Source organism: Salmo salar, chromosome 09 (genome assembly GCF_965601325.2).
Source record: "Salmo salar chromosome 09, fSalSal1, whole genome shotgun sequence".
Taxonomy (NCBI): domain Eukaryota; kingdom Metazoa; phylum Chordata; class Actinopteri; order Salmoniformes; family Salmonidae; genus Salmo; species Salmo salar.
The window spans coordinates 83,538,435-83,561,418 of record NC_138299.1 but is presented as its reverse complement, the minus strand read 5'-3'; the positions used below and the strand labels follow the sequence as shown (position 1 = coordinate 83,561,418).

Sequence of the window (22,984 nt, the reverse complement as noted above, 5' to 3'; positions counted from 1 at the left end):
TCTCAAACATGACACACCCAAGTGAAATCAAGCTAGAATAATAGATGCTCTCAAATATAACCCATCCAAGTGAAACCATGCTGGAACAATGGATCCTCTCAAACATGACACATCCAAGTAAAACCATGTAGAATAATGGCTCCTCTCAAACATGATACATCCAAGTGAAACAATGTAGAATAACTGTGTCCTCTCAAACATGACACATCCAAGTGAAACCATGTAGAATAATGGGTCCTCTCATACATGGCACTTCCAAGTGAAACCATGTAGAATAATGGGTCCTCTCAAACATGACCAATCCAAGTAAAACCAAGCTAGATTAATGGATCCTCTCAAATATGACCCATCCAAGTGAAACCTTGCTGGAACAATGGATCCTCTCAAACATGACACATCCAAGTGAAACAATGTAGAGTAATGGATCCTCTCACAAATTACCCATCCAAGTGAAACCATGTAGAATAAAGGGTCCTCTCAAACATCGCACATCCAAGTGAGACCATGTAGAATAATGGGTCCTCTCAAACTTGACCCATTCAAGTGAAACCATGTAGAATAATGGGTCCTCTCAAACATGACATCTAAGTGAAACCATTTAGAATAATGGTCCTCTCAAACATGACACATCCAATTGAAACCTGCTAGAATAATGGGTACTCTCAAACATGACACATCCAAGTGAAACGAATCTGGATTAATAGATGCTCTCAAATATGACCCATCCAAGTGAAACCGTGCTGGAACAATGGATCCTCTCAAACATGACACATCCAAGTGAAACTATGTAGAGTAATGGATCCTCTCAAAAATGACACATCCAAGTGAAACCATGTAGAATAAAGGGTCCTCTCAAACATAGCACATCCAAGTGAAAACATGAAGAATAATGGATCCTCTCAAACATGACACATCCAAGTGAAACCATGCTAAAATAATGGATCCACTCAAATATGATCCATCCAAGTGAAACCACGCTGTAACAATGGATCCTCTCAAACATGACACATCCAAGTGAAACTATGTAGAAAAGCAGAGTCCTCTCAAACGTAACACATCCAAGTGAAACCATGTAGAATAATGGGTCCTCTCAAACATGACACATGCAAGTGAAACAGTGCTATAATAATGAGTCCTCTCTAATATGACCCATCCAAGTGAAACCATGCTGGAACAATGGATCCTCTCAAACTTGACACATCCAAGTGAAACCATTTATAGTAATGGCTCCTCTCAAACGTAACACATCCAAGTCATACCATGTAGAATAATGGATCCTCTCAAACATGACACATCCAATTGAAACCGTGCTAGAATAAAGGGTCCTCTCAAACATGACACATTCAAGTGAAATGAAGCTGGAATAATAGATGCTCTCAAATATGACACATCCAAGTGAAACCATGCTGGAACAATGGATCCTCTCAAACATGACACATCAAAGTGAAACCATGTAAGAATAATGGGTCCTCTCAAATATGGCCCATCCTAGTGAAACCATGTAGAATAATGGCTCCTCTCAAACATGGTACAGCCAAGTGAAACTATGTAGAATAGCAGAGTCCTCTCAAACTTAACACATCCAAGTGAAACCATGTAGAATAATGGTCCTCTCAAACATGACACATCCAATTAAAACCGTGCTATAATAACGGGTCCTCTCAAACATGACACATCCAATTGAAACCTGCTAGAATAATGGGTACTCTCAAACATGACACATCCAAGTGAAACGAATCTGGATTAATAGATGCTCTCAAATATGACCCATCCAAGTGAAACCGTGCTGGAACAATGGATCCTCTCAAACATGACACATCCAAGTGAAACTATGTAGAGTAATGGATCCTCTCAAAAATGACACATCCAAGTGAAACCATGTAGAATAAAGGGTCCTCTCAAGCATAGCACATCCAAGTGAAACCATGTAGAATAATGGCTCCTCTCAAACATGATACATCCAAGTAAAACCATGTAGAATAACTGTGTCCTCTCAAAGATGATACATACAAGTGAAACCATGTAGATTAACTGTGTCCTCTCAAACGTAACACATCCAAGTGAAACCATGTAGAATAATGGATCCTCTCAAACATGACACATCCAACTGAATCCGTGCTAGAATAATGTGTCCTCTCAAACATGACACACCCAAGTGAAATCAAGCTAGAATAATAGATGCTCTCAAATATGACCCATCCAAGTGAAACCATGCTGGAACAATGGATCCTCTCAAACATGACACATCCAAGTGAAACCATGTAGAGGAATGTCTCCTCTCAAAAATGACACATCCAAGTGAAACCATGTAGAGTAAAGGGTCCTCTCAAACATAGCACATCCAAGTGAGACCATGTAGAATAATGGGTCCTCTCAAACATGACCCATCCAAGTGAAACCATGTAGAATAATGGCTCCTCTCAAACATGACACATGCAAGTGAAAGCATTTAGAAAAGTGGGTCCTCTCAAACTTGACCCATCCAAGTGAGACCATGTAGAATCATGGGTCTTCTCAAACATGACACATCCAAGTGAAACCGTACTAGAGTAATGGGTCTTCTCAAACATGCACATCCAAGTGAAACCATGCAAGAATAATAGATCGTCTCAAATTTGAACCATCCAAGTGAAACCAAGCTAGAATAATAGATGCTCTCAAATATGAACCATCCAAGTGAAACCGTACTAGAGTAATGGGTCTTCTCAAACATGACACATCCAAGTGAAACCATGCAAGAATAATGGATCCTCTCAAATATGGCCAATCCAAGTGAAACCAAGCTAGAATAATATATGCTCTCAAACATGACCCATCCAAGTGAAACCATGTAGAATAATGGGTCTCCTCAAACATGACCCATCCAAGTGAAACCATGTAGAGGAATGTCTCCCCTCAAAAATTACACATCCAAGTGAAACCATGTAGAATAAAGGGTCCTCTCAAATATAGCACATCCAAGTCAGACCATGTAGAATAATGGGTCCTCTCAAACATGACCCATCCAAGTGAAACCATGTAGAATAATGGCTCCTCTAAAATATGGCACATCCAAGTGAAACCATGTAGAGTAATGGGTCCTCTCAAAAATGAAGCATCCAATTGAAACCACGCTGGAACAATGGATCCTCTCAAACATGACACATCCAAGTGAAACCATGCTAAAATAATGCATCCACTCAAATATGACCCATCCAAGTGAAACCACGCTGTAACAATGGATCCTCTCAAACATGACACATCCAAGTGGAAGCATGTAGAGTAATGGCTCCTCTCAAACATGACACATCCAAGTGAAACCATGTACTATAACGGTGTCCTCTCAAACATGATATATCCATGTGAAACCATTTAGAATAACTTTGTCCTCTCAAACATGAAACATCCAAGTGAAACCATGTAGAATAATGGGTCCTCTCAAACATGATATCCAAGTAAAACCATGTAGAATAATGGGTCCTCTCAAACATGACACATGCAAGTGAAACAGTGCTAGAATAATGAGTCCTCTCAAATATGACCCATCCAAGTGAAACCATGCTGGAACAATGGATCCTCTCAAACATGACACATCAAGGTGAAACCATTTATAGTAATGGCTCCTTTCAAACATGACCCATCCAAGTGAAACCATGTAGAATAATGGGTTCTCTCAAATATGGCCCATCCATCTGAAACCATGTATAATAATGGCTCCTCTCAAACATGATACAGCCAAGTGAAACTATGTAGAAAAGCAGTGTCCTCTCAAACGTAACACATCCAAGTGAAACCATGTAGAATAATGGATCCTCTCAAACATGACACATCCAATTGAAACCGTGCTAGATTAATGGGTCCTCTCAAACATGACACATCCAAGTGAAATCAAGCTAGAATAATAGATGCACTCAAATATGACCCATCCAAGTGAAACCATGCTGGAACGATGGATCCTCTCAAATATGGCCCATCCAAGTGAAACCATGTAGAATAATGGCTCCTCTCAAACATGATACAGCCAAGTGAAACTATGTAGAATAGCAGAGTCCTCTCAAACGTAACACATCCAAGTGAAACCATGTAGAATAATGGATCCTCTCAAACATGACACATCCAGTTGAATCCGTGCTTGAATAATGTGTCCTCTCAAACATGACATCCAAGTGAAACCATGAAGAATAATGGGTCCTCTCAAACACGACCCATCCTTTTAAAACCATGTAGAATAACTGAGTCCTCTCAAACATAGCACATGCAAGTGAAACCGTGCTAGAATAATTAGTCCTCTGAATTATGACCCATCCAAGTGAAACCATGCTGCAACAATGGATCCTCTCAAACATGATACAGCCAAGTGAAACCATGTAGAATAACTGTGTCCTCTCAAACGAAACACATCCAAGTGAAACCATGTAGAATATTGGGTCCTCTCTAACATGACACATCCAATTTAAACCGTGCATTAATAATGGGTCCTCTCAAACATGACACATCCAAGTGAACCCATGTAGAATAATGGATGCTCTCAAATGTGACCCATCCAAGTGAAACCATGCTATAACAATGGATATTCTCAAACATGACCCATCCAAGTGAAACTGTGCTAGAATAATGGATCCTCTCAAACATGATACAGCCAAGTGAAACCATGTAGAATAACTGTGTCCTCTCAAACGTAACACATCCAAGTGAAACCATGTAGAATAATGGTCCTCTCAAACATGACACACCCAAGTGAAATCAAGCTAGAATAATAGATGCTCTCAAATATAACCCATCCAAGTGAAACCATGCTGGAACAATGGATCCTCTCAAACATGACACATCCAAGTGAAACCATGCTAAAATAATGGATCCACTCAAATATGACCCATCCAAGTGAAACCATGCTGTAACAAAGGATCCTCTCAAACATGACACACCCAAGTGAAATCAAGCTAGAATAATAGATGCTCTCAAATATAACCCATCCAAGTGAAACCATGCTGGAACAATGGATCCTCTCAAACATGACACATCCAAGTAAAACCATGTAGAATAATGGCTCCTCTCAAACATGATACATCCAAGTGAAACAATGTAGAATAACTGTGTCCTCTCAAACATGACACATCCAAGTGAAACCATGTAGAATAATGGGTCCTCTCATACATGGCACTTCCAAGTGAAACCATGTAGAATAATGGGTCCTCTCAAACATGACCAATCCAAGTAAAACCAAGCTAGATTAATGGATCCTCTCAAATATGACCCATCCAAGTGAAACCTTGCTGGAACAATGGATCCTCTCAAACATGACACATCCAAGTGAAACAATGTAGAGTAATGGATCCTCTCACAAATTACCCATCCAAGTGAAACCATGTAGAATAAAGGGTCCTCTCAAACATCGCACATCCAAGTGAGACCATGTAGAATAATGGGTCCTCTCAAACTTGACCCATCCAAGTGAAACCATGTAGAATAATGGGTCCTCTCAAACATGACATCTAAGTGAAACCATTTAGAATAATGGGTCCTCTCAAACATGACACATCCAATTGAAACCTGCTAGAATAATGGGTACTCTCAAACATGACACATCCAAGTGAAACGAATCTGGATTAATAGATGCTCTCAAATATGACCCATCCAAGTGAAACCGTGCTGGAACAATGGATCCTCTCAAACATGACACATCCAAGTGAAACTATGTAGAGTAATGGATCCTCTCAAAAATGACACATCCAAGTGAAACCATGTAGAATAAAGGGTCCTCTCAAGCATAGCACATCCAAGTGAAAACATGAAGAATAATGGATCCTCTCAAACATGACCCATCCAAGTAAAACCAAGCTAGATTAATGGATCCTCTCAAACATGACCCATCCAAGTGAAACCTTGCTGGAACAATGGATCCTCTCAAACATGACACATCCAAGTGAAACTATGTAGAGCAATGGATCCTCTCAAAAATTACCCATCCAAGTGAAACCATGTAGTATAAAAGGTCCTCTCAAACATAGCACATCCAAGTGAGACCATGTTGAATAATGGGTCCTCTCAAACATGACACATCCAATTGAAACCACGCTGGAACAATGGATCCTCTCAAACATGACACATCCAAGTGAAACCATGCTAAAATAATGGATCCACTCAAATATGATCCATCCAAGTGAAACCACGCTGTAACAATGGATCCTCTCAAACATGACACATCCAAGTGAAACTATGTAGAAAAGCAGAGTCCTCTCAAACGTAACACATCCAAGTGAAACCATGTAGAATAATGGGTCCTCTCAAACATGACACATGCAAGTGAAACAGTGCTGTAATAATGAGTCCTCTCTAATATGACCCATCCAAGTGAAACCATGCTGGAACAATGGATCCTCTCAAACTTGACACATCCAAGTGAAACCATTTATAGTAATGGCTCCTCTCAAACGTAACACATCCAAGTCATACCATGTAGAATAATAGATCCTCTCAAACATGACACATCCAATTCAAACCGTGCTAGAATAAAGGGTCCTCTCAAACATGACACATTCAAGTGAAATGAAGCTGGAATAATAGATGCTCTCAAATATGACACATCCAAGTGAAACCATGCTGGAACAATGGATCCTCTCAAACATGACACATCAAAGTGAAACCATGTAAGAATAATGGGTCCTCTCAAATATGGCCCATCCTAGTGAAACCATGTAGAATAATGGCTCCTCTCAAACATGGTACAGCCAAGTGAAACTATGTAGAATAGCAGAGTCCTCTCAAACTTAACACATCCAAGTGAAACCATGTAGAATAATGGTCCTCTCAAACATGACACATCCAATTAAAACCGTGCTATAATAACGGGTCCTCTCAAACATGACACATCCAATTGAAACCTGCTAGAATAATGGGTACTCTCAAACATGACACATCCAAGTGAAACGAATCTGGATTAATAGATGCTCTCAAATATGACCCATCCAAGTGAAACCGTGCTGGAACAATGGATCCTCTCAAACATGACACATCCAAGTGAAACTATGTAGAGTAATGGATCCTCTCAAAAATGACACATCCAAGTGAAACCATGTAGAATAAAGGGTCCTCTCAAGCATAGCACATCCAAGTGAAACCATGTAGAATAATGGCTCCTCTCAAACATGATACATCCAAGTAAAACCATGTAGAATAACTGTGTCCTCTCAAAGATGATACATACAAGTGAAACCATGTAGATTAACTGTGTCCTCTCAAACGTAACACATCCAAGTGAGACCATGTAGATTAATGGATCCTCTCAAACATGACACATCCAACTGAATCCGTGCTAGAATAATGTGTCCTCTCAAACATGACACACCCAAGTGAAATCAAGCTAGAATAATAGATGCTCTCAAATATGACCCATCCAAGTGAAACCATGCTGGAACAAGGGATCCTCTCAAACATGACATATCCAAGTGAAACCATGTAGAGGAATGTCTCCTCTCAAAAATGACACATCCAAGTGAAACCATGTAGAGTAAAGGGTCCTCTCAAACATAGCACATCCAAGTGAGACCATGTAGAATAATGGGTCCTCTCAAACATGACCCATCCAAGTGAAACCATGTAGAATAATGGCTCCTCTCAAACATGACACATGCAAGTGAAAGCATTTAGAAAAGTGGGTCCTCGCAAACTTGACCCATCCAAGTGAGACCATGTAGAATCATGGGTCTTCTCAAACATGACACATCCAAGTGAAACCGTACTAGAGTAATGGGTCTTCTCAAACATGCACATCCAAGTGAAACCATGCAAGAATAATAGATCGTCTCAAATTTGAACCATCCAAGTGAAACCAAGCTAGAATAATAGATGCTCTCAAATATGAACCATCCAAGTGAAACCGTACTAGAGTAATGGGTCTTCTCAAACATGACACATCCAAGTGAAACCATGCAAGAATAATGGATCCTCTCAAATATGGCCAATCCAAGTGAAACCAAGCTAGAATAATATATGCTCTCAAACATGACCCATCCAAGTGAAACCATGTAGAATAATGGGTCTCCTCAAACATGACCCATCCAAGTGAAACCATGTAGAGGAATGTCTCCCCTCAAAAATTACACATCCAAGTGAAACCATGTAGAATAAAGGGTCCTCTCAAATATAGCACATCCAAGTCAGACCATGTAGAATAATGGGTCCTCTCAAACATGACCCATCCAAGTGAAACCATGTAGAATAATGGCTCCTCTAAAATATGGCACATCCAAGTGAAACCATGTAGAGTAATGGGTCCTCTCAAAAATGAAGCATCCAATTGAAACCACGCTGGAACAATGGATCCTCTCAAACATGACACATCCAAGTGAAACCATGCTAAAATAATGCATCCACTCAAATATGACCCATCCAAGTGAAACCACGCTGTAACAATGGATCCTCTCAAACATGACACATCCAAGTGGAAGCATGTAGAGTAATGGCTCCTCTCAAACATGATACATCCAAGTGAAACCATGTACTATAACGGTGTCCTCTCAAACATGATATATCCATGTGAAACCATTTAGAATAACTGTGTCCTCTCAAACATGAAACATCCAAGTGAAACCATGTAGAATAATGGGTCCTCTCAAACATGATATCCAAGTGAAACCATGTAGAATAATGGGTCCTCTCAAACATGACACATGCAAGTGAAACAGTGCTAGAATAATGAGTCCTCTCAAATATGACCCATCCAAGTGAAACCATGCTGGAACAATGGATCCTCTCAAACATGACACATCAAGGTGAAACCATTTATAGTAATGGCTCCTTTCAAACATGACCCATCCAAGTGAAACCATGTAGAATAATGGGTTCTCTCAAATATGGCCCATCCATCTGAAACCATGTATAATAATGGCTCCTCTCAAACATGATACAGCCAAGTGAAACTATGTAGAAAAGCAGTGTCCTCTCAAACGTAACACATCCAAGTGAAACCATGTAGAATAATGGATCCTCTCAAACATGACACATCCAATTGAAACCGTGCTAGATTAATGGGTCCTCTCAAACATGACACATCCAAGTGAAATCAAGCTAGAATAATAGATGCACTCAAATATGACCCATCCAAGTGAAACCATGCTGGAACGATGGATCCTCTCAAATATGGCCCATCCAAGTGAAACCATGTAGAATAATGGCTCCTCTCAAACATGATACAGCCAAGTGAAACTATATAGAATAGCAGAGTCCTCTCAAACGTAACACATCCAAGTGAAACCATGTAGAATAATGGATCCTCTCAAACATGACACATCCAGTTGAATCCGTGCTTGAATAATGTGTCCTCTCAAACATGACATCCAAGTGAAACCATGAAGAATAATGGGTCCTCTCAAACACGACCCATCCTTTTAAAACCATGTAGAATAACTGAGTCCTCTCAAACATAGCACATGCAAGTGAAACCGTGCTAGAATAATTAGTCCTCTGAATTATGACCCATCCAAGTGAAACCATGCTGCAACAATGGATCCTCTCAAACATGATACAGCCAAGTGAAACCATGTAGAATAACTGTGTCCTCTCAAACGAAACACATCCAAGTGAAACCCTGTAGAATAATGGATCCTCTCAAACATGACACATCCAAGTGAAACCATGTAGAATATTGGGTCCTCTCTAACATGACACATCCAATTTAAACCGTGCTTTAATAATGGGTCCTCTCAAACATGACACATCCAAGTGAACCCATGTAGAATAATGGATGCTCTCAAATGTGACCCATCCAAGTGAAACTATGCTATAACAATGGATATTCTCAAACAACCCATCCAAGTGAAACTGTGCTAGAATAATGGATCCTCTCAAACATGATACAGCCAAGTGAAACCATGTAGAATAACTGTGTCCTCTCAAACGTAACACATCCAAGTGAAACCATGTACAATAATGTGTCCTCTCAAACATGACCCATCAAAGTGAAGCCATTTGGAATCATTTCTCCTCTCAAACATGACACATCCAAGTGAAACTATGTTGAATAATTGGCCCTTTTAAACATGACGTCCAATTGAAACCATGTAGAATAATGGGTCCTCTCAAACATTACACATCCAAGTGAAACCATGTAGAAAAGTGGGTCCTCTCAAACTTGACCCATCCAAGTGAAACCGTGTAGAATAATGGGTCCTCTCAAACCAGGCACATCCAAGTGAAACCGTGCTAAAATAATGTGTCCTCACAAATATGACCCATCCAAGTGAAACCATGCTGGCAAAATGAATCCTCTCAAACACGACACATCCAAGTGAAACCATGTAGAGTAATGGCTCCTCTCAAACATGACACATCAATGTGAAACCATGTAGAACAATGGCTCCTCTCAAAGATGAAATGAAGTGAAACCATGTAGAACAATTAGTCTTCTCATACATGACACATCCAAGTGAAACCATGCTGGAACAATGAATCCTCTCAAACATGACCCATCCAAGTGAAACCATGTAGAGTAATGGCTCCTCTCAAACATGACACATCCAAGTGAAACCATGTAGAATAATGGCTCCTCTCAAACATGATACATCCAAGTGAAACCATGTAGAATAATGGGTCCTCTCAAACATAACACACCCAAGTGAAACCATGTAGAGTAATGTCTCCTCTCAAACATGACAGCCAAGTTAAACCATGTAGAATAATGGTCCTCTCAAACATGACACATCCAATTAAAACCGTACTATAATAACGGGTCCTCTCAAACATTGCACATCCAAGTGAAACCATGTAGAATAAAGGGTCCTCTCAAACATGACCCATCCAAGTGAAACCATGTAGAATAATGGGTCCACTCAAACATGGCACATCCAAGTGAAACCATGTAGAGTAATGGCTCCTCTCAAACTTGACAGCAAAGTGAAACCATGTGGAATAGTGGGTCCTCTCAAACATGACACATCCAAGTGAAACCATGTTGAAAAGTGGGTCCTATCAAACATGACACATCCAAGTGAAACCATGCTAGAATAATGGATCCTCTCAAACATGACACAACCAAGTGAAACCATGTTAGAATAACTGGTAATCTATGACACATCAGTAGCAAACTGAACAGTGAAAAGTCATAGGTTATGAGACAGTTTAAGACTGGTGGCATGTGGCATGTGGCTGAACAGTGGAAGAGTTGTCAAATACAACAGGGGAAAAAAATCATAACTACACTGTCTGTCTGTCTGTATCCAGGCAGGGGCAGGCACTCAGTTGAAAAATCTCAGGGCCAGCATATGTTGGCTGTTTGTATTATGAGAGCAACTGGCAGAAGTTGAACCATCTGGCTGAAGTTCAAGAGGCGTTTGAATACAGACCATTCTCCTAACCCTCCCCCCATGCACCCCCCTAAGATTTGCTTTGGAGTTAGTCAGAAAGGTTGCCAGAACCTGTGAATCATTGCAGTATGCCACTCATAGAGAAATGAATGGTAGAAGTGTGTTTTTATTTTTACAGGAATGCATTGTTGTACTACTTCAGTTGCTTTATGTGCAGTGGAGAGAGAGGCAATGGGGGGGGGGGGCTGCAGTGGAGAGAGACGCAATAGGTGTCTACAGTGGAGCGAGAGACAATGTGGTGGCTGCAGTGGAGAGAGAGGCAATGAGGTGGCTGCAGTGGAGAGAGAGGCAATGTGGTGGCTGCAGTGGAGAGAGAGGCAATGCGGTGGCTGCAGTGGGGAGAGAGGCAATGGGGAGGCTGCAGTGGAGAGAGAGGCAATGTGGTGGCTGCAGTGGAGAGAGAGGCAATGGGGTGGCTGCAGTGGAGAGAGAGGCAATGTGGTGGCTGCAGTGGAGAGAGAGAGGCAATGGGGTGGCTCCATAAAAATATAAATGTCAAACTCACTCCCACAATGCTAGAACCCCTGTATGTGAAAACATCCATGTTTAAACTCTAAGACACACAGAACCTGCTCTCTCATACTCTCTTTCATTCTCTAATTCAACTTTACAGAAGAATGTCTTTATAACATAAGACATTACTCTCTGCTAATTCATAATGGTTCCGCATTGTCTGTGTCCTGGCTAGAGAATGGGCCCTCTGGGACCTTACACAGTGGTCCTGTTCAGGGGTCAGCTGCCACAGACCCTGGGCTGCTCCTGCTACCGGTCACACTGTGTGGAGAATGACACAGTCACAGAGACTAGTCATCGTTAACCATGTGAGTCACTCATTAAGAATAGCAATGCCAGTCAGGAAGGAGCTGGAGGAACAGCATAGCAATGCACTGAAGCTGATTTTAACAGCTAAATCTGTTGTAAATTACTTTTGCTATTTCACAGTTTATGTTTTTTTGCTAACCATTTTGTCAACTAATGAGTAACAACATATTTAGAAACATGAAATATAAATGTTAAAGTGAAAGAGTGATCAATAAATCATTTTGTAGGGGACAATCATTTCTTCCCTCTGCAGGCCAAGATCACTATTCTATATTTGGATTTGGCAATCTCTCATAATGCAGATGTTGACGTTTTCTTACAATGTTGTTATTATAGTAATACATGTTTAGGCTTAGGCTACTACTGTATATTATGTAATTGGTAAAACTATATGGAGATAAAAATAACTGAAGGCATGAACAATCAACACGTTATTTTGCGCATGTTGCGTTGAACAGAGGAGAAAGTGAACTTTTCGAATTTGGTTTTCTTGGGGAGAGTAGGGGGGGCTAGCTTCCTCACCATATTCCGGGTTTCGCTGGATGAGACGTTTCCTGTGTTGGTCGCTAGTGAGACTCGCTGCAGAAGCAGATATACAATATGAACTGACACGGTGTAACCGTTAACTTTAGGAAAATCAAGTACATGTCCTCTTTCTAGTTGCAGTTGTCCGACAACACCAAAGCTATGGCGCGAGACTGTACTACACGAAGTTTGGACAATATTGACCTCTCTGCTTTGAGGGTGAGTTCTAGTTGTGCCAATGTCTAATTCATTGAAATGTAGGTTGACTTTTGTGTAAACATTTTCGCAGTCGATGTTGGTTGAAAAGTTTCAAGCTGTAGTCTATTCATTTGAGGAAACGTCAGCTACATTGTAACAAAAAGTGAGCAACGTTGTAACAAATTGTTTGAGCTTTCCTGTCACAATATTATGAAACCATTGATGCAATTTTCTGTACATGTTTTGCTTTCAGAAGTGAATATGTTTTTGGTTTGTCAGATGTCCAACTGTTTCATAAGCAACTGAATGGTTGGGGGTAAAATAACTTGAGTTAAAAAAAGTAAAGTTGTCTAAGTTACAATAATAATGCAGTAGAAATATGGTGTTGGCATGGTACAAGTGTGAACAAATTAAACACACTTGTAGGGAGCCATGCCATGCAATATTCCGTTTAAGTGATGACCTAAAGGTCCAACATTATTCTGATCAGGTGCTTTCAAAATGACTTTATTTATTATGTTTGTGCCCTTTCAATTCATGTGAAGTAATGTAATGTTGTCCTCTTGTTTCAGGATCCTGCAGGCATATTTGAGCTGGTAGAAGTGGTTGGAAATGGAACATATGGGCAAGTCTACAAGGTTTGTAGTTTATGTCAGACCTACTCTCCTATTCTTGTCTTTGACCATGATTACAATTGCAGATGTGTTGTCAGTTGGAATGATTGACATTCAAAGGAGCATATTGAAAATATACACTGTAACCGTTGCATGATGGCACCCTCTCAATATTTAATTGAAGTTGAAAGGGAAAATGTATATAGTAACACAACTACAGCTGACAGCAGATGTTAGTGTGAAACTTGGTGTAGCTCTAATGAAAGTACTAACTACTAAGTAAGAAAAGCGAGTGAGAGAAACGGCGACACAAATGCACTGTGTAGTAGCTTACAAACACAAGCATCTTTAACACTCTTGGGTGGAGTCCACTTCCTTATTGAAATCAGCATCACTGAAATCTTCAGTGATGGTTTGTGGTTCTTTAAAAAAACATTGAGGTGATTTAAATTAGCTTGATCGGCAAAGCGAGTGGTGCTAGCCACATTCTCACAGATGTGTCAACTCAGAGTGTGAGCTAGCAGTTGGGTGAATATCTTAGGTTGCACAAGCCTTTGATTTACAAGAAGGTAACCCAGTCAAGAGCCAGTGTAACATAAAAGAGATCAAGAATACATGACATGATAAAAGCTTTTTTAATGTCACACAATTTTTGTCCACTTATATTCAAAAGTGCAAGAAGGTTGTCTGTTAATATCAATCCCTAAACAGCTGTTAGCATAGTTCCAAACTGAAAAGATAGACTGTCAACTCTGTTGTTAATCTAGTACACAGCATGTCAAAATCTCACCTGAATTTAATATATATTTTCTGTTATATGGATCAATGTCAGAGTTGGCCATTAGTGGCCAGACAGCTTCTTCCTCTTCTTTCCTCTTCTGTGTGCAGTGCAGTGCACACTTTCAGACCTATAACAGGAACAGTGACTTCACACATATTCCAAATTCCTTGTCATTCTTCAGGTCAACGATTTCTATGTCGCATACGCTCAGTGAACAAAACAGTAGGAACACCTGCTCTTTCCAGGACATAGACTAACCAGGTTAATCCAGGTGAAAGCTATGATCCCTTATTGATGTCACTTGTTAAATCCACTTCAATCAGTGTAGATGAAAGGGAGGAGACAGGTTAAAGAAGGATTTTTAAGCCTTGTGACAATTGAGACATGGATTGTGTATGTGTGTCATTCAGAGGCTGAATAGGCAAGACAAAATATTTAAGTGTCTTTGAACAGGGTATGGTCATATGTGCAGGGCACACTGGTTTGAGTGTGTCAAGAACTGCAACGCTGCTGGGTTTTTCATACTCAACGTTTTCCTGTGTGTATCAAGAATGGTCCACCACCCAAAGGACATCCAGCAAACTTGACACAACTGTGGGAAGCATTATAGTCAACATGGGCCAGCATCCCTGTGGGACGCTTTTGACACCTTGTAGAGTCCATGCCTCGACGAATTGAGGCTGTTCTGAGGGCAAAAGGGTGTATAACTCAATATTACGAAGGTGTTCCTAATGTTTTGTTAGCTCAGTGTATATGAACACCAAGAAGTGTGTTCAGTAATACTGCACACTTTAATCACCCAGCCAAACACTTCCTTCAAATGTGTTCATTTTCATGGTCATACTGACTGTATGTATTGTTTACATGCAATGAGAATGAATGCAGATTGTTTCTTGTATTTCACACTGTAATTCAGAATCTCTTTATTTCACATGAATAGTCTAAGGAAGGTGGTGGGCGTCACTCAAAAATAATTATGTACTGTAGTTATTACACAATAAAGCCTTAATAATAACAGATTTATTTTGAAGTGGTATAACAAATCAGTGGTTTATCATACCATGTACTTGCATAAGTTGTTGACATTGTTGAGAAACATGAGGTAGTGGTTGTCTTCTCCAGCCCAGATTCATTAGTACAGTAGAGGAAGTTGTCTCCAGACAGGTAGAGGGCATTGCTCACAGTGGTCACAGTGGTCATAATGGTCACAGTGGTCATAATGGTCACAGTGGTCATAATGGTCATAGTGGTCATAATGGTCACAGTGGTCATAATGGTCATAGTGGTCATAATGGTCATAGTGGTCACAGTGGTCATAATGGTCACAGTGGTCATAATGGTCATAGTGGTCATAATGGTCATAGTGGTCATAATGGTCACAGTGGTCATAGTGGTCATAGTGGTCATAATGGTCACAGTAGTCATAATGGTCATAGTGGTCATAGTGGTCACAGTGGTCAAGGTGGTCATAGTGGTCATAATGGTCATAATGGTCATAATGGTCATAGTGGTCATAGTGGTCACAGTGGTCATAGTGGTCATAGTGGTCATAATGGTCATAGTGGTCATAGTGGTCATAGTGGTCATAGTGGTCATAATGGTCATAATGGTCATAGTGGTCATAGTGGTCACAGTGGTCATAGTGGTCATAGTGGTCATAGTGGTCACAGTGGTCATAGTGGTCATAATGGTCATAGTGGTCACGTTGCTCACAGTGGTCATAGTGGTCATAGTGGTCATAGTGGTCATAGTGGTCACAGTGGTCATAGTGGTCATAATGGTCATAGTGGTCACGTTGCTCACAGTGGTCAAAGGGGTCATAGTGTTCTCAAAATCGTATTCTTTTTTGTTTTTCTCCTCTACAATTGATCCGTTCTGAAAACAGAACGTCAAAGGGAATGTGCGTCTGTGGAAAATATTGATTTTGAAATTGTTTATTGGGCCTGTTCTGAAGGCAGCACATCTTGTTTTACAGTACAGTCTGAAGTCTTGGTTTTATTCATCAATCCCCTTGGGGTTTCAGTGCAGATGTCTGATCCATGCCACAGTTTTGTTCCATGCTGAATCTTTTAGACGTGACAATTACTGTCAGGCTGAGAAAACAAAAAACAGTCCAGGGCCCGGTTTCCCAATAGCGATGGAACTTAGGCTTATGAGTGTTTTAACGATGCATCTTTCCTACATCTGCCAAAGATGTAACATGTGTTTCCCAAAACACCATGCAGAGAGAATGTTCGCTAAGTGTGTCGTCGAAAGAAAGGGAGCGCTACTCTGGGTCAGCTTTCTCCATTCAAATCTTACCTTAACATTAGAATTATTCCACAAAACTGACGACGGATCAGCTCCTAGAGATATTATCACCTATGGCTGCAAATATTGAGGCTTATTCTAATGCTTACCCTATAATAATGCACTAAATCAAGATTTGGCACATCATTGCATATATGTTAGGCTACACCATGAAATATATTGAGGCAAAATAGCAAAATAAAGTAGCCAAATAGCTAAATAAAACTCAATTGAATAACATGAAATTGATTTCAATATCATTTAAATACACTACATGACCAAAAGTATATGGACACCTGCACGTCGAACATCTCATTCCAAAATCATGGGTATTAATATGGAGTTGGTCCCCCTTTTGCTGCTATAACAGCCTCCACTCTTCTGGGAAGGCTTTCCACTAGATGTTGGAACATTGCTGCGGGGACTTGCTTCCATTCAGCCACAAGAGCATTAGTGAGGTCGGGCATGGTTAAAGCTAGGCTAGCACTGCAGCGACAGAGCAGCACTGGAGAGTAGAGGTCGACCGATTAATCGGAATGGCCGATTAATTAGGGCCGATTTCAAGTTTTCATAACAATCGCAAATCGGTATTTTTGGTCGCCGATTTGGCCGATTCTTTTTTTTTTTTTTTTTCTTTATTTAACTAGGCAAGTCAGTTAAGAACACATTCTTATTTTCAATGACGGCCTAGGAACGGTGGGTTAACGCCTTGTTCAGCGGCAGAACGATAGATTTTTACCTTGTCAGCTCGGGGATTCAATCTTGCAACCTTACGGTTAACTAGTCCAACGCTCTAACCACCTGCTTTACATTGCACTCCACGAGGAGCATGCCTGTTACGCGAATGCAGTAAGAAGCCAAGGTAAGTTGCTAGCTAGCATTAAACTTATCTTATAAAAAACAATCAATCATAATCACTAGTTAACTACACATGGTTGATGATATTACTAGTTTATCTAGCCTGTCCTGCGTTGCATATAATCGCTTAGGTACACGTTGCTCCAACCATAAACATCAATGCCTTTCTTAAAATCAATACACAAGTATATATTTTTAAACCTGCATATTTAGTTAATATTGCCTGCTAACATGAATTTCTTTTAACTAGGGAAAATGTGTCACTTCTCTTGCAACAGAGTCAGGGTATTTGCAGCAGTTTGGGCTGCCTGGCTCGTTGCGAACTGTGAAGACTATTTCTTCCTAACAAAGACAGCCGACTTCGCCAAACGGGGGATGATTTAACAAAAGCTCATTTGCGAAAAAAGCACAATCGTTGCACGACTGTACCTAACCATAAACATCAATGCCTTTCTTAAAATCAATACACAGAAGTATATATTTTTAAACCTGCATATTTAGCTAAAAGAAATCCAGGTTAGCAGGCAATATTAACCAGGTGAAATTGTGTCGTTTCTCCTGCATTCATTGCACGCAGAGTCAGGGTATATGCAACAGTTTAGGCCGCTTGGCTTGTTGCAAACTAATTTGTCAGAATTTTACGTAATTATGACATAACATTGAAGGTTGTGCAATGTAACAGGAATATTTAGACTTAGGGATGCTACCCATTAGATAAAATACGGTTAGGTTCCGTATATCACTGAAAGGAAAAACGTTTGGTTTTCGAGATGATAGTTTCCGGATTCGACCATATTAATGACCAAAGGCTCATATTTCTGTGTGTTATTATGTTATAATTATGTCTATGATTTGATAGAGCAGTCTGACTGAGCGGTGGTAGGCAGCAGCAGGCACGTAAGCATTCATTCAAACAGCACTTTCGTGCGTTTTGCCAGCAGCTCTTCAAGCATTGCGCTGTTTATGACTTCAAGCCTATCAACTCCCAAGATTAGGCTGGTGTGAAATGGCTAGCTAGTTAGCGGGTGCGCGCTAATAGCGTTTCAAACGTCACTCGCTCTGAGACTTGGAGTAGTTGTTCGCCTTGCTCAGCATGGGTAACGCTGCTTCGAGGGTGGCTGTTGTCGATGTGTTCCTGGTTCGAGCCCAGGTAGGAGCGAGGAGAGGGACGGAAGCTATACTGTTACACTGGCAATACTAAAGTGCCTATAAGAACATCCAATAGTCAAAGGTATATGAAATACAAATCGTATAGAGAGAAATAGTCCTATAATTCCTATAATAACTATAACCTCAAACTTCTTACCTGGGAATATTGAAGACTCATGTTAAAATGAACCACCAGCTTTCATATGTTCTCATGTTCTGAGCAAGGAACTTAAAAGTTAGCTTTCTTACATGGCACATATTGCACTTTTACTTTCTTCTCCAACACTTTGTTTTTGCATTATTTAAACCATATTGAACATGTTTCATTATTTATTTGAGACTAAATTGATTTTATGTTTGTATTATATTAAGTTAAAATAAAAGTGTTCATTCAGTATTATTGTAATTGTCATTATTACAAATAAACAAAAAACAATCGGCCGATTAATCGGTATCGGCTTTTTTTTGGTCCTCCAATGACCGGTATTAGTATCGGCGTTGAAAAATCATAATCGGTCGACCTCTACTGGAGAGGCGTCGTCACTTGCGTGCCTCTCAGGTCAGATATTGAGAAAGTTCCAGTATGTTGGGAATCATCACAGAGCAGCCAGGGAGAGGAAATTGATTTCTGAACCTCAGCCGCTGTTCAAACCACTGGATCTGTTGGCGTTACTGTATCCCAGTCCCCTCAGCTCTGAGAAAGAGACATGGATGGGCCCCGTCCTGGTGTTGAGATGTGGGCTCACTGGATGCGTCACGAATGGTACTCTATTCCCTATTTAGTGCACTACATTTGACCAGGGCCCATAGGGAAAAGGGTGCCATTTGGGATGCAGCTACCGAGTAGGCCTGTGTTTGGGTAGGGAATGGGAGAAGGCCCCCCCATGCCCGCGGGGTAGGAACTGTAGTAGTGGGTAGGTGTTGGGCAATATACCCTTTCATAAGGAAATCAGTCAATGAATATAAATTCATTAGGCCCTAATCTATTGATTTCACATGACTAGGAATACAGATATGGTAGGGGCGTGGATCAGAAAATCAGTCAGTATCTGGTGTGACCACTATTTGCCTCATGCAGCGCAACGCATCTCCTTCGCATAGAGTTGATCATGCTGTTGATTGTGGCCTATGGAATGATGTCCCGCTCCTCTTCAATGGCTGTGCGAAGTTATTGGATATTAGGGGGAACTGGAACACGCTGTCGTACACGTCGATCCAATGCATCCAAAACATGCTCAATGGGTGACATGTCTGGTGAGTATGCAGGCCATGGAAGAACTGGGACATTTTCAGCTTCCAGGAATTGTGTACAGATCCTTGCGACATGGGGCTGTGCATTATCATGCTGAAACATGAGGTGATGGCGGGGGATGAATGGCACGACAATGGGTTTAGGATTTCGTCTGTAATTTGAAATTGCCATTGATAAATTGCAATTGTGTTTGTTGTCTGTAGCTTATGTATGCCCATACCATAACCCCACCTCCACAATGTGGAACTCTGTTCACAATGTTGACATCAGCAAACCACTTGCCCACACAACGCCATATACTTGGTCTGCGAATGTGAGGCCAGTTGGATGTACTACCAAATTTTCAAAAACAAAGTTAGAGGTTGCTTATGGTAGAGAAATTAACATTCAATTCTCTGGCAACAGCTCTGGTGGACATTCCTGCAGTATGCATTCTAATTGCACGCCCCCTCAAAACTTGAGACATCTGTGGCATTATGTTGTGTGACAAAACTGCACATATTACAGTGGCCTTTTATTATCCCCAGCACAAGGTGCACCTGTAGAATGATCATGCTGTTTAATCAGCTTCTTGATACGCCATACCTGTCAGGTGGAGGGATTATCTTGGCAAAGGAGAAATGGTCACTAACAGGGATGTAAACAAATTTGTCCATTTGAGAGAAATGTCTGCAATCTTTTATTTAATCTCCTGAAACATGGGACCAATCACTTTACATGTTGTGTTTAGACTTTTGTTCAGTGTATAAGAAATCTAAGATGTGTCAAATAAATTTATCCAGCTTAGGGCTCCAGTTATGCATTTGGTTTGCTAACTTGCTAGGTAAGTGATTGGATGTCAAGATCAAGCTTCTTGGTTACAGCAGAGACATTCAATCATCTCCTGGATCAAGATCCCTGTTGCCTAAATTGTTTTGTGCATATATATAAAAATGTAAACTAATATATATTTATTTATTTATTTATTTATTTTAAGAATGTGAAATGTCAGAATAATAGGAGAGAGAATAATTTATTTCAGCTTATATTTATTTCATCACATTCCCAGTGGGTCAGAAGTTTACATACACTCAATTAGTATTTGGTAGCATTGCCTTTAAATTGTTTAACTTGGGTCAAATGTTTCGGGTAGCCTTCCACAAGCTTCCCACAATAAGTTGGGTGAATTTTGGCCCATTCCTCCTGACAGAGCTGGTGTAACTGAGTCAGGTTTTCTTGGCCTCGGCATCGCTCGCACACACTTTTTCAGTTCTGCCCACCAATTTTCTATGGGATTGAGGTCAGGGCTTTGTGATGGCCACTCCAATACCTTGACTTTGTTGTCCTTAAGCCATTTTGCCACAACTTTGGGAGTATGCTTGTCCATTTGGAAGACCCATTTGCGACCAAGCTTTAACTTCCTGATTGATGTCTTGAGATGTTGCTTCAATATATCCACATCATTTTTCTACCTCATTATTTTGTGTAGTGCACCAGTCCCTCCTGCAGCAAAGCACCCCCACACATGATGCTGCCACCCCCGTGCTTCACGGTTGGGATGGTGTTCTTCGGCTTGCAAGCCTTCCCCTTTTCCTCAAACATAACGATGGCCATTATGGCCAAACAGTTCTATTTTTGTTTCATCAGACCAGAGGACATTTCTACAAAAAGTACGATCTTTGTCCCCATGTGCAGCTGCAAACCGTAGTCTGGCTTTTTTATGGCGGTTTTGGAGCAGTGGCTTCTTCCTTGCTGAGCGGCCTATCAGATTATGTTGATATAGGACTGGTTTTACTGTGGATATAGATACTTTTGTACCTGTTTCCTCCAGCATCTTCACAAGGTCCTTTGCTGTTGTTCTGGGATTGATTTGCACTTTTCGCACAAGTACGTTCATCTCTAGGACACAGAACGCATCTCCTTCCTGAGCGGTATGGCGGCTGTGTGGTCCCATGGTGTTTATACTTGCGTCTATTGTTTGTACAGATGAACGTGGTACCTTCAGGTGTCTGGAAATTGCTCCCAAGGATGAACCAGACTTGTGGAGGTCTAACAAAAAACTCAGAGGTCTTGGCTGATTTCTTTTTATTTTCTCATGATGTCAAGCAAAGGGGCACTGAGTTTGAAGGTAGGCCTTGAAATACATCCACAGGTAGACCTCCAATTGACTCAAATTATGTAAATTAGCCTATCAGAAGCTTCTAAAGCGATGACATCATTTTCTGGAATTTCCAAGCTGTTTAAAGGCACAGTCAACTTAGGGTATGTAAACTTCTGACCCACTGGAATTGTGATACAGAGAATTATAAGAAAAATAATCTGTCTGTAAACAATTGTTGGAAAAATGACTTGTGTCATGCACAAAGTAGATGTCCTAACCGACTTGCCAAAACTATAGTTTGTTAACAAGAAATGTATGGAGTGGTTGAAAAACTAGTTTTAATGACTCCAACCAAAGTGTATGTAAACTTCCGACTTCAACTGTATATATAGCTTTTTTTTATAGTACCCCTTGTATGCACTTCCAGTAATACCGCATACCCCAGTATTGTACAGAAATGGTTTGATGGTATGAAAATCTGGATACTGTCCAACCCTAGTACTGGGTAATAACCCTAAACCCTACCCTCAGCGGGAGGTGTGGAAAGGGCAGCCGGTCTCTCGCTGAGCTATTTCTGTCCAAAAGGGGATTTCCTCATTATTCCCTAACCATACTGCAAAGCCCCTCTCTCCCCCTTTCACATTGTATCTAATGACAGGCAGAAAAACATGAAGTAGTGAATGATAAACAGCAGATTTCCATCAGAAGAAAGGCAGTGGCACTTCTATCAACACTACTAGGTTGTGGATAAGAAGTGTATTGTGATGAGAGGTTCATTGCATGAGATTAGATCATTTGGGCCTTCCCCAAACTGTTACCACAAATGTGCTGTAGTGTTAAGATTTCCCTTCACTGGAACTAAGGGGCCTAGCCCGAAAAACAGTCCCAGACCATTATTCTTTCTCCACCAAATGTTATAGTTGGCACTATGCATTGGGGCTGGTAGCGTTCTCCTGGCATCTGCCGAACCCAGATTAGTCCATCGGACTGCGAGATGGTGAAGAGTGATTCATCACTCCAGAGAACACGTTTCCACTGCTCCAGAGTCCAATGGCGCGAGCTTTACACCACTCCAGC

The 22,984-nt window shown here is 40.7% G+C and overlaps 1 protein-coding gene across 9 annotated transcripts in view; it reads left to right on the top strand.

Annotated features, from left to right (window-relative positions):
• Positions 1-12,703: 12,703 nt before the first annotated feature.
• The window catches only part of LOC106611981 (mitogen-activated protein kinase kinase kinase kinase 4), a 144,278-nt gene continuing 133,997 nt past the window's right edge, over positions 12,704-22,984 (top strand). For all 9 annotated transcript variants that reach the window (XR_006771060.2, XM_045724060.2, XM_045724063.2 and 6 more), the window contains exons 1-2: positions 12,704-12,905; positions 13,457-13,522. Coding sequence is in view for 8 of the 9 variants with exons in the window: in XM_045724060.2 (XP_045580016.1) it covers positions 12,849-12,905; positions 13,457-13,522 (123 nt within the window). In the remaining variant the exon portion in view is untranslated. The remainder of the gene's footprint in view (positions 12,906-13,456; positions 13,523-22,984) is intronic.